Source organism: Trichechus manatus, unplaced genomic scaffold (genome assembly GCF_000243295.1).
Source record: "Trichechus manatus latirostris isolate Lorelei unplaced genomic scaffold, TriManLat1.0 scaffold00024, whole genome shotgun sequence".
NCBI classification, from domain to species: Eukaryota; Metazoa; Chordata; class Mammalia; order Sirenia; family Trichechidae; genus Trichechus; species Trichechus manatus.
The window spans coordinates 1,002,187-1,011,799 of NW_004443960.1; the positions used below are offsets into that span (position 1 = coordinate 1,002,187).

General features: G+C 54.7%; 1 protein-coding gene and 1 pseudogene across 1 annotated transcript; both read left to right on the top strand.

The window, feature by feature from the left end:
- Nucleotides 1-2,346, top strand: part of LOC101344614 (mastin-like) — a 4,682-nt pseudogene extending 2,336 nt beyond the window's left edge.
- Nucleotides 2,347-7,425: 5,079 nt separating this feature from the next.
- On the top strand, nt 7,426-9,231 carry LOC101344850 (mastin-like). The gene is made up of 5 exons (XM_023728542.1): nt 7,426-7,486; nt 7,705-7,885; nt 8,109-8,383; nt 8,781-8,944; nt 9,061-9,231. The coding sequence occupies exons 1-5, from the start codon at nt 7,426-7,428 to the stop codon at nt 9,229-9,231; spliced, it is 852 nt and encodes a 283-aa protein (XP_023584310.1).
- Nucleotides 9,232-9,613: the final 382 nt, after the last annotated feature.

A 9,613-nucleotide genomic window follows, 5' to 3' on the forward strand; every position in this document is an offset into this window, starting at 1 on the left:
TGGATATCCATCTGCAAAAAACTGAAACAAGACCCATACCTCACACCATGCACAAAAACTAACTCAAAATGGATCAAAAACCTGAATGTAAAATCTAAAACGATGAAGATCATGGAAGAAAAAATAGGGACAACACTAGGAGCCCTAATACATGGAATAAACAGAATACAAACCATAAATAACAATGCACAAACACTAGAAAAGAAACTAGATAACGGGGAGCCCCTAAAAATCAAACACTTACGCTCATCAAAAGACATCACCAAAAGAGTAAAAAGAAAACCTACAGACTGGGAAAAAATTTTAGGCTGCGACATATCCGATCAAGGTCTAATCTCTAGAATCTACAATATACTACAAAACTTCAGCAAGAAAAAGACAAATAACCCAATTCAAAAATGGGCAAATGATCGCATGTATAGATATATGCACACCCATGTTCATTGCAGCACTGTTCACAATAGCAAAAAGACGGAAACAACCTAGGGGCCCATCAATGGATGAATGGAAAAACAAATTATAGTATATTCACACAATAGAATACTATGCAACGGTAAAGAACAACCATGAATCTGGACGGCATTATGCTGAGAGAAATTATCAGTGGCAAAAGGACAAATACTGTATGAGACCACTATTAATAAGAACTCAAGAAAAGGTTTAAACACAGAAGAAAACATTCTTTGATGGTTATGAGGGTGGGGAGGGAGGGAGAGGGGAATTCACTAACTAGATATTAGACAAGAATTATCATTGGTGAAGGGAAGGACAACACACAGTACAGCGGAAGTCAGCACAACTGGACTAAACCAAAAGCTAAGAAGTTTCCTGAATACAACCAAACACTTTGAGGGACAGAGCAGCAGGGGCAGAGGTCTGGGAACCATGGTTTCAGGGGACATCTAGGTCAATTGGCATAACAAAGTTTATTAAGAAAATATTCTGCATCCTACTTTGGTGAGTGGCGTCTGGGGTCTTAAAAGCTAGCAAGCGGCCATCTAAGATGCACCAATTGTTCCCAACCCACCTGGAGCAAAGGAGAATGAAGAACACCAAAGACACAAGGCAAATATTAGCCCAAGAGACAAAAGGGCTATATAAACCAGAGACTCCATCAGCCTGAGAACAGAAGAACTAAATGGTGCCCGGCTACCACCAATGACCGCCATGACTGGGAACACAACAGAGAGTCCCTGACAGAGCAGGAGAAAAGTGGGGTGAAGAACTCAAATTCTAGTAAAGAGACCAGACTTAATGGTCTGACTGAGACTGGAGGAACCCCAGAAGACATGGCCCCCAAACTCTCTGTTAACCCAGAACTAAAACCATTCCCAAAGCCAACTCTTCAGACAAAGACTACACTAGATTATAAGACATAAAATGATACTCATGAAGAGTTGTGCTTCTTAGTTCAGGTAGATACACGAGACTAAAAGATGAGAAGGCAGAAAGGGATCGGAGCTGGTTGAATGGGCACGGGAAATCCAGGGTGGAAAGAAGGAGTGTACTGTCATATTATAGGGAGAGCAACTAGGGTCACATAACAATGTGTGTATAAATTTTTGTGTGAGAAACTAACTTGAGCTGTAAACTTTCACTTAAAGCACAACAACAACAAAATTCCTTGGATATTAGAAACACTCCTCTTGGTTTCCCTCCTGAGCCTGGTGTCCTTGGTGTCAGCCTGGAGGTTATCTGCCCATTGGCACAGCGGAACATGAGGAATGGGTCCTGTGTAATCCCCAGGTAGATGTGGGGAAACTGAGGCTTAGCCTATGGCTCCAGAACCCGGCACCAGGGGCACACAGTTGGAGGCTCAGCCTCTGCACTCAGACATCAGGGAAGACATGGCCGGGGTCATTGAATCAACCAGGTGATGGGAAGGGGCATGAATCCACCCCAGATCACCTCCTGGGCTCACTCAGCTTCTCCCCACAGTGCGGCTGCCCTGGCCCTACAGCCTGCAGGAGGTGGAGGTCTCCACTGTGGGGGTTGAGGAGTGCAGGCAGCAATATGACACCAATGTCATCAGGGAAGACATGCTGTGTGCTGGGAGCCAGGGCCAGGCCTTGTGCAAAGTGAGACCCCTACGTCCCAAGTGCATCCATGTCCCTGTCCTGCGGCCCTTGCTCCAAGCCCTTGGGGATCCTGAGGCTCACCGCTTGTCTCTTCCTCCCACAGGGTGACTCTGGGGTCCCCTAGGTCTGTAAAAGGTGGTGCACCTGGCTCCAGGTAGGGGTGATGAGTTGGGGCAGACAATGCGGCCAGTTGGGACATCCTGGTGTCTACACACAGGTGACATCCTACTACAACTGGATCTGCCGCTATGTCCCTTTATCACCTTGAGCCCCGAGCAGGGACAAGGATGCTGCCCACACGAGCAGACACTCCAGGATCTTTGGAGACCCTCACAGCCCCCTCCCCAATGCCAATTCTTCACTGAACCTAATGTCTTCCTCCATCCATGCTTGAGGCCCTCCTGTCCTTGCCACCCCCTCAGAGTCCTGTCCCTTCCTTGACAGCCGAAAGGGACAGCAGAGATGGTGCCCTGCAGACTCTGATGACTTCCAGGAGGTGGGGCAGGAGCGGGGAAGCCTCCCTGGACCATAGCTTCCTCTTCTCTCTGTATCTCAATAAAGTGCATGAGCAGCAAGCTCTGGGATGAGTGTCCTCACCTGTGGGTGTGGCCAAGTGGAACAGTGGGCGAGGCCTTCCTTGCTGGGAGCCTAGGTGATGGAAGGTGGAGGTGGGGGCTAGGTGAACACCTGGAGCTAGGAAGCAGGAGTGGCGCAGGGAAGGCTGGAGAGTCTAGGAGTCTGACGATGGACCATCCAGGGTGGATGGATTGACTCAACGTCCCCATCCTCATCCTCCTCCTTCCCCCAAACTCACCTCTTTCCTCACTCGCCCTGTGTCCTTGGAGCTCTGTTTGCAGAAGGAAGGAGGAACCTGGGCTCATGCTCCTCATCCTTCCCAGGTTGGGCTCTGGGTTTGCACCCCTTATCCTGGCTGGAATTCCCCCAGAGCCATGCGGCTCGTGGCTCAACTGTGATGCTTGCTGGGCTTGGCGCAGATGCCTAGGTTTGGACATAGAGATTAGGCAGCAGGTAGGGCTCTCTTGTCTCTCCCCATCTCCTTTAGGGACATTGAGCCCCAGGCTGGGCAGAGGGGAGTCCTGGGTGGGGTGAGGCAGCAGAATTTTGTCCCCAAAAGGGACCCTCCAAGGCCAGGATCAGCTAATTCACCTTCCCCGGCCTTAGAAAGAAACTTTTCTGTCCTCTCTGAAGTAGAGGCCAGGTTCTATCTGAGGCCATGCCCCTCTCACGAGGGGCAAACCTGCCTTCATCTCTGTTCAGCTCCCTCACTTCCAGGGCAACATGCAGGTCCCCACACACGCACAGGTGTCTGTTCCCTGAAATCCTTCAGAGTCACCTCCCAAGTGATGTGGTACATGGTCTCTCTATGGATGAGAGTGGCGGTGTGGTCAGCACCAGCTTCTCCTGTCTGCCCGTCACTGTCCCCTCAGCTGCAGGAGCCACAACCACAACCAAAGGTGACCCAGGCTGGTGTAGGTGTTCCAGCCACCATGGGTGACCTAAGGGTCCAGGCCTCCCCATCAACAGCTTGCTCTGCCATCTCCTCCCTCACCCTCCCTCTATGGCTATTGATCCCTGAGCAATGCCCTGAACGCCACCCTGTCTCAGGGTGTGGTCCCTGGACCTATAACCAGGGCCTCATCACAATAGAACCCAGCCAGGACAGTGCTGGCCTAACCCGCACTGGAAGGGGTGTATCGACTGCAAAGCCCTCTCCCAGATCAGGACCCAGTGGCCTGGCAGGGACCCTGCAGATGGTGCTGCCGCCCATGAGGATGGTCCTAGAGGCCTGGAAAAGTGGAATCCACACTGAGTGAGAGCAAAACCCCTGAATTGCCAATGTGGAGGAGTGGATAAAAGGCCTGGGAGGTGGCCTGCTGGGGCAGATGGACTATTTAAGGTGAAAGACCCACCACAGGATTAAGTTCTGTGGGAGAGTCCAAAGGACTCTCCATTAGGAAGGCTGTGAATGTGCCGGTGGGAGTCAGGGCAGTGTCTGCAAACTGGACGGAGGCAGGAGAGGTCTTCACAGAACTAGGCTCAGTGGTGGTCACAGGGAAATGGGAACTTGAAACAAGAGATGTCATGAGTCGTCACCTATGCCACAGAAGTGAAAGGACTCATTGATCAAAATGAGTGACTGCGTCAGAGCATCAGCCAAGGAGATCTGTCCTGGAGAGAGTCATGGAGACGGTGACAAACAGACATGAAGTCCCTAGGGCAGAAGGGCAGCCAAGAATACTACTGCTCAGCTCATGCCATCAGAGGAGATGAAGGAAGGCAGCTGGGAGGTGGAGGGAAGTTGCCCCAATAAAAAGGCACAATTCTGTGCCAAGTGTCTGTGCCTAAGCTGTATTTCAGATCTGGACCTCAGTGACTGAAGAAGGGATTTATCTCCAGGAGGGGGTACCACACAATGTCAAATCGAGATGCCCCATCACAGCTCCCCTAATCCCCCCACCCAAAACAGCCTATCGTCATACTCAGGTAACTACACACCTGGGAAGGGGGAATACCAGACTTTGGACACAGGGCCAATGTTGACCTAGATAGACAGATACCTGAAGCACCACTGTGGGGGACATGGGGTCTGTAATGGAAGTGGCCTTGGAAGACTGTGGCAAGAGAACATTCTCCTTAAAGGTGGAGCTTTGGGCAGTGCACCTACTCATGCACTTTGTGCAGAAGGAGAAGTGGCCTGAGGTGAGAATATATACATACTCATGGGAGGGGTGACTGGCCTGGCTGACTGGAAGTGGAAGGTTGGGTAGATGGAGGTCTTGGGTAGAGGTATGTGGATGGGCATACAGGAGTGGGCATGAAGCGTAAAGATTAGTGAACCTCCATCAGAAAAGCATCTGCCATGGAAAAAGCATTAGACAACCAAGTAGATAGAATTACTGGCCAGATGATGCCAGTTGTTCATTGGCCTCCAGTGGTGGCAAGATGGGCCCATTAGAGAAGTGGTCTCTATGGAAAGATGGGGTCCAACAGCATGGGTTCCAACCAATACCAAGACTGATTTAACTATCTCTGCCACCAAATGTCCAACTTGCCAGCAGCAGAGACCAATGCTGAGCCCGCAATATGGTGCTATTCCTCAAGGACAGCAACCGACCACTCAATGGCAAATTGACTCCATTGGCCCCTGCCATCCTGGAAGGACCAGAGATTTGTTCTAATAGGAATACACACATATTCCAGGTATGAGTTTGCAGAAACTCAGCCAGCAAGGGCTGATCCAAGGGCTATGGAATATTGGATACACCAGCATAGAATCCCACATAACTTCAGACTTGGGGGCCCATTTTATGGTTAAGAAGGTGCAGGAGAGGATACTTGGCCATGGGATCCAGTGGTCATATCACAGAAGTTGCTCTCTTAATAGAGCATTGGGATGGCCTGCTGAAGAGCCAGCTGAGAGGTGATACCCTATGACGACAGACAGCCATCCTCTAGGACACAGCATAGACATTGAATCAAAGGCCTTTGTATGGTGCTGTGTCTCCAGTAGGAAGAACCAATGGGCCTGGGAACCAAGGGCAGGAAGCAGGGGTGGTTCCATTGCCATCACACTCAATGACCCAGTGGGAGAATTTGTGCTTTCCATCCCCACAGCTCTGAGCTCTTCAGGGTTAGAGGCCCTGGTTTCTCAAAGGGGCATACTTTTGCTATGGGACATCGAGAGTCCTATTTAAATATAAGTTATAACTGATGCCTGGGCAGTTTGAGTTCCTTGTGTCCAGAGAGCAGTAGGCAATAAGTAGTGCTACCATCTTGGTCTGAACAACTGACACTGACCATCAGGAGCAGGGAAGGCTGCTATGTCACAATGGGGGGCAGGGGAGAATGTGTGGCACCCAGGAGAGCTACTGCATGCCTCTTGATACCGCTTATCAATTGTGATGGTAAGTGGACAAGTGCAACCACCCCAGCCTGAGAAGTCCACGGTGACTAGGGCTCAGGCTCCTCAGGGATGAAGGTCTGGGTCACACCACCAGGTAAGTTGCAGAGACCAGAGTGTGGGAGTCTAGAACGGACAGTGGAGGAGGGGCCTGATGAGTCTCAGCTAGGGCCCTGAAAACTACTGCAGAGGCAGAGGCTTTAAGATTGTCCCATTAACCCTCCTCTAGTAAGTTTTCCCCAGAAAGAGAGGCCCCTGGAACCTTGCAGTAGCTGGTCCCCACCTGTATGAAGCAGTCCAAGGGGTGGACAGTGTTGGGCAGAGCTGGGTCACCCAGATCCCTCTTCAGGGGAGGAATTTGTGCCATCTGCTGGGAGTGTTGTCACTAGAGAACTTCTGGCCCCCACACCCAGTCACACCGCTTCCTGCTAAATCCTTCATTAGCCCCCAACTAACGAATGATCCAGGAGGAGGTGGGACAGCCAGACGTTTTGTCCCAATGGGGGCCATATGCACTCTAGATCTCCCCATCGGTTGATTAAGATGTTGTCAGCCTGCAGGGTAGCCCCTTTCTCCCCCTGCCCAGTTCTGCTTCCTCCACCTGCCTTCCACAGATGTTGAGCCCCAGTTAATAGCCTCAAGCCAACCTCAACCCTAGCCCTTTCCTCTGGAGAATCCAACCAGAAAAGAGACAGCATGCAGAAAAGAGTGGAAGTGTTCCCTGTCCAGTCAGACATTGGCATCATGCCCCATCCAGCCAGATGGTGGCAGGGTCCTCTGTCCAGTCAGATGGTGGCAGTGATAGTGGCAGCAGTGAGGGTGGCAGTGTACCCTATCCAGTCAGATGGAGGCAGCACCCTCTGTCCAGTCAGATGGTGGCGTGCTCCATGCTGCCTCACTGAAGGTTCAGCACTGGGCTATTTGTCCTCGCAACAGCTCTATGCTTAAGCTGCTGAGCACCTGGTAGCCTCTGGTCCCTGGTCCTGCCAGCATGGTTCCCGTGCCCCGGGATTTCTGGATCATCCTGTCAGCCTGTTTTCTCCCACTTGCACCCACCGGGGCAGGCTGTGTGATTGCAGCTGAGATGGGGCACAGGAGGTGTGGGGGTTGTCTGGTGAGGGGCTGACTGGGAGCAGGGTGAAGTTGGGAGTATAGCAAGAGCACCCCAGTGACCACTGATGGACCCCCTGAGCTAGGACCACCCTGGCCCCACAAAGGAGAAGCCCCACTTCCTGCCCATCCCCCCCACCCTGGGAGCCTAACCTGCCCACCTTGCTGTGCGCAGGGACAAAGGGACTCAGAGAGGCTGAAGAGAAGACAGGTGTCCCATCAAGGTGAGGTGGTGCCCACTCACACCCCGCCCTCCCCATCCCAGACCCCGGGGTCCAGGCCCGTCTCCTCACCCAGCCCCCCCTCCCCCTGCAGATGCGGTGGGTGCTATTGTTGATCCTTCCCTGCCTGGGGGGCTCCATGCCCAAGACCCCAGGTGAGTCCTGGCCCTTCCAATGCCTACTCTGTCACTGGCCCCTGGCCCTGCCCCCCAAGGCCTCCACTAGCCTCCCAGGAACCACTCGGGGGTCAGGGTGATTGTTTGGATGCCCCTGAAATCCGGGGAGTGGGGGAGATGGGTGAGTGAGAGGGTCTGAGCTGAGCCTGGGGCAAGGACACTGGGGTCCATGACAGCTTCCTGCTCTGCCTTCCCAGCTCCTAGTCCAGAGACTGAGTTTGTGGGCATTGTCGGGGGCCATGACGCCCCACCCAGAAGATGGCCCTGGCAGGTCAGCCTCCGAGTGTACAATAAGGAGCTGGGGCTGTGGCAGCATGTGTGTGGGGGCTCCCTCGTCCACCCCCAGTGGGTGCTGACTGCGGCCCACTGTCCTGTCCCGTGAGTGACCGCCCTCTGCTCCTGGTGAGGAGCACACAGAGGGGTGGTGGGAAGGGTATGGGGGCATCCAGGCCTGGGGGTCAGTGGTCCAGGGCTCTGGGTGGACCGGTGGTAGGAGCAACACACCCCAGGTTGAGGAGATCCTTAGCTCTGAGCCCCTGGATCAACTCCTGCTGCCACGCTGAGCCTGCACCTCTGAGCAGCTCCCACCCTTCTCCTCCAGGATAGAGTTGGGGCCCAGTGCCTATCGGGTCCAGGTCGGGCAGCTGAAACTCTATGACCACGACAAGCTGACGAATGTGACTGAGATCATCCGCCACCCCAAGTTCAACCTCAGCCTGTCTGCCGAGGGGGGCGCAGACATAGCCCTGCTGAAGCTAGAGACCTCCGTGATGCTGTCGGACTATGTGCAGCCGGTCAACCTCCCACCCACCTCCCTGACAGTGCCTGCGGGGAAGACGTGCTGGGTGACTGGCTGGGGTGCTGTCAAGATGGGAGGTCAGGGGCAGGGGCACCTGGGGGGTCAGGGGCACCTGGGGGATCAGGGGCAGGGGCACCCGGCAGTCAGGGGCAGGGGCAGCAGGGGGGTCAGGGGCCGGGGCACATGATGGGCGTGGGAGGAGGCGGGGAGAAGGTCCTGGGGATGCTTTCTTCTCTGTACTGCTCGGGGGGCCCCTTTGTGAGACCACATCAGGGCCTCTGTGAACAGACTCGCTGACAGACCCGGGCAGTGGTTGTCCCCTCCCCACTGGGCCCGCAGCTTCTTCCCTGGGCGCCCCACCACCCAGGCGGGCATCGATGCTCCTCTGAAGATGAGCAGATCCAGGCACTAGAGGGGAATCGCCCAGGACTGCCCTCGAGACCTGCCCCCAGCTCACCCAGGCTCTCCCCGCAGCGCACCTGCCCAAGCCCTACAGCCTGCAGGAGGTGGAGATCCCTATTGTGGGGAACGAGGACTGTAACCAACGCTACCTGAGCGGCGTCTCCTCAAACAAAACCACCAAGGTCATTCAGGACGACATGCTGTGTGCGGGCAGCGAGGGCCGTGACTCCTGCCAGGTGAGGCCCCACCTGCACCCCTCTGTCCCTCGACACCACAGCCACGGGATGGGGCAGAAGGACCCACTGCTCGATGGCACTGGGACGAGCTTGCCAAGTGCCCCCTCTCCCCCCAGGGTGACTCTGGGAGCCCCCTGGCCTGCAGTTGGAATGACACCTGGTTCCAGGTAGGGCTGGTGAGCTGGGGCGACAGCTGTGGCCACCGCTTCCTCCCAGGGGTCTATGCCCGCGTGATGAGCTACGTGTCCTGGATTCACCAGTATGTCCCCGACTCCCACCGGTACTAGAAGGCCTGCAGTGGGGCCCGGAGCTCTGGGGAGGCCACCTGCCTCCTCATCCTCCACCTCACCCTCCGCAGCGCCGGAGGCCATTCCTCGGCTCCCCTGGGGAGAGGCAGGGAGGGGCTGTGCGGGCAGGTCTTGGAGGTGGGGGTCTGTGGGGATGAGTGGCTCATAGCCCATGCCTTGTGCCCTGGTGTCCATTAAACTGTGGAAAAGCAGCTTGGGACCCTGTGTGGGCTTGCCTGGGGGTTCCCTGAGCTCTGAGTCTTTAGGCTGAGCAGCCATGTCTGGGGCGAGGAGGGTTTGCTGGGTCCCGTCCCCTGTGATGGTGTTTCTGGGAGCCCAGCCAGGTCATCCTGTGCCCAGTCTTCCTCAGCCCCATCCCTCT

Coding starts and splice junctions, on each gene's coding strand:
- LOC101344850 (XM_023728542.1), top strand. CDS start 7,426: ATGCGGTGGGTGCTATTGTTGATCCTTCCCTGCCTGGGGGGCTCCATG. Junction 7,487..7,704: donor CTCCATGCCCAAGACCCCAG/GTGAGTCCTGGC, acceptor CTGCCTTCCCAG/CTCCTAGTCCAGAGACTGAG. Junction 8,945..9,060: donor AGGGCCGTGACTCCTGCCAG/GTGAGGCCCCAC, acceptor CTCTCCCCCCAG/GGTGACTCTGGGAGCCCCCT.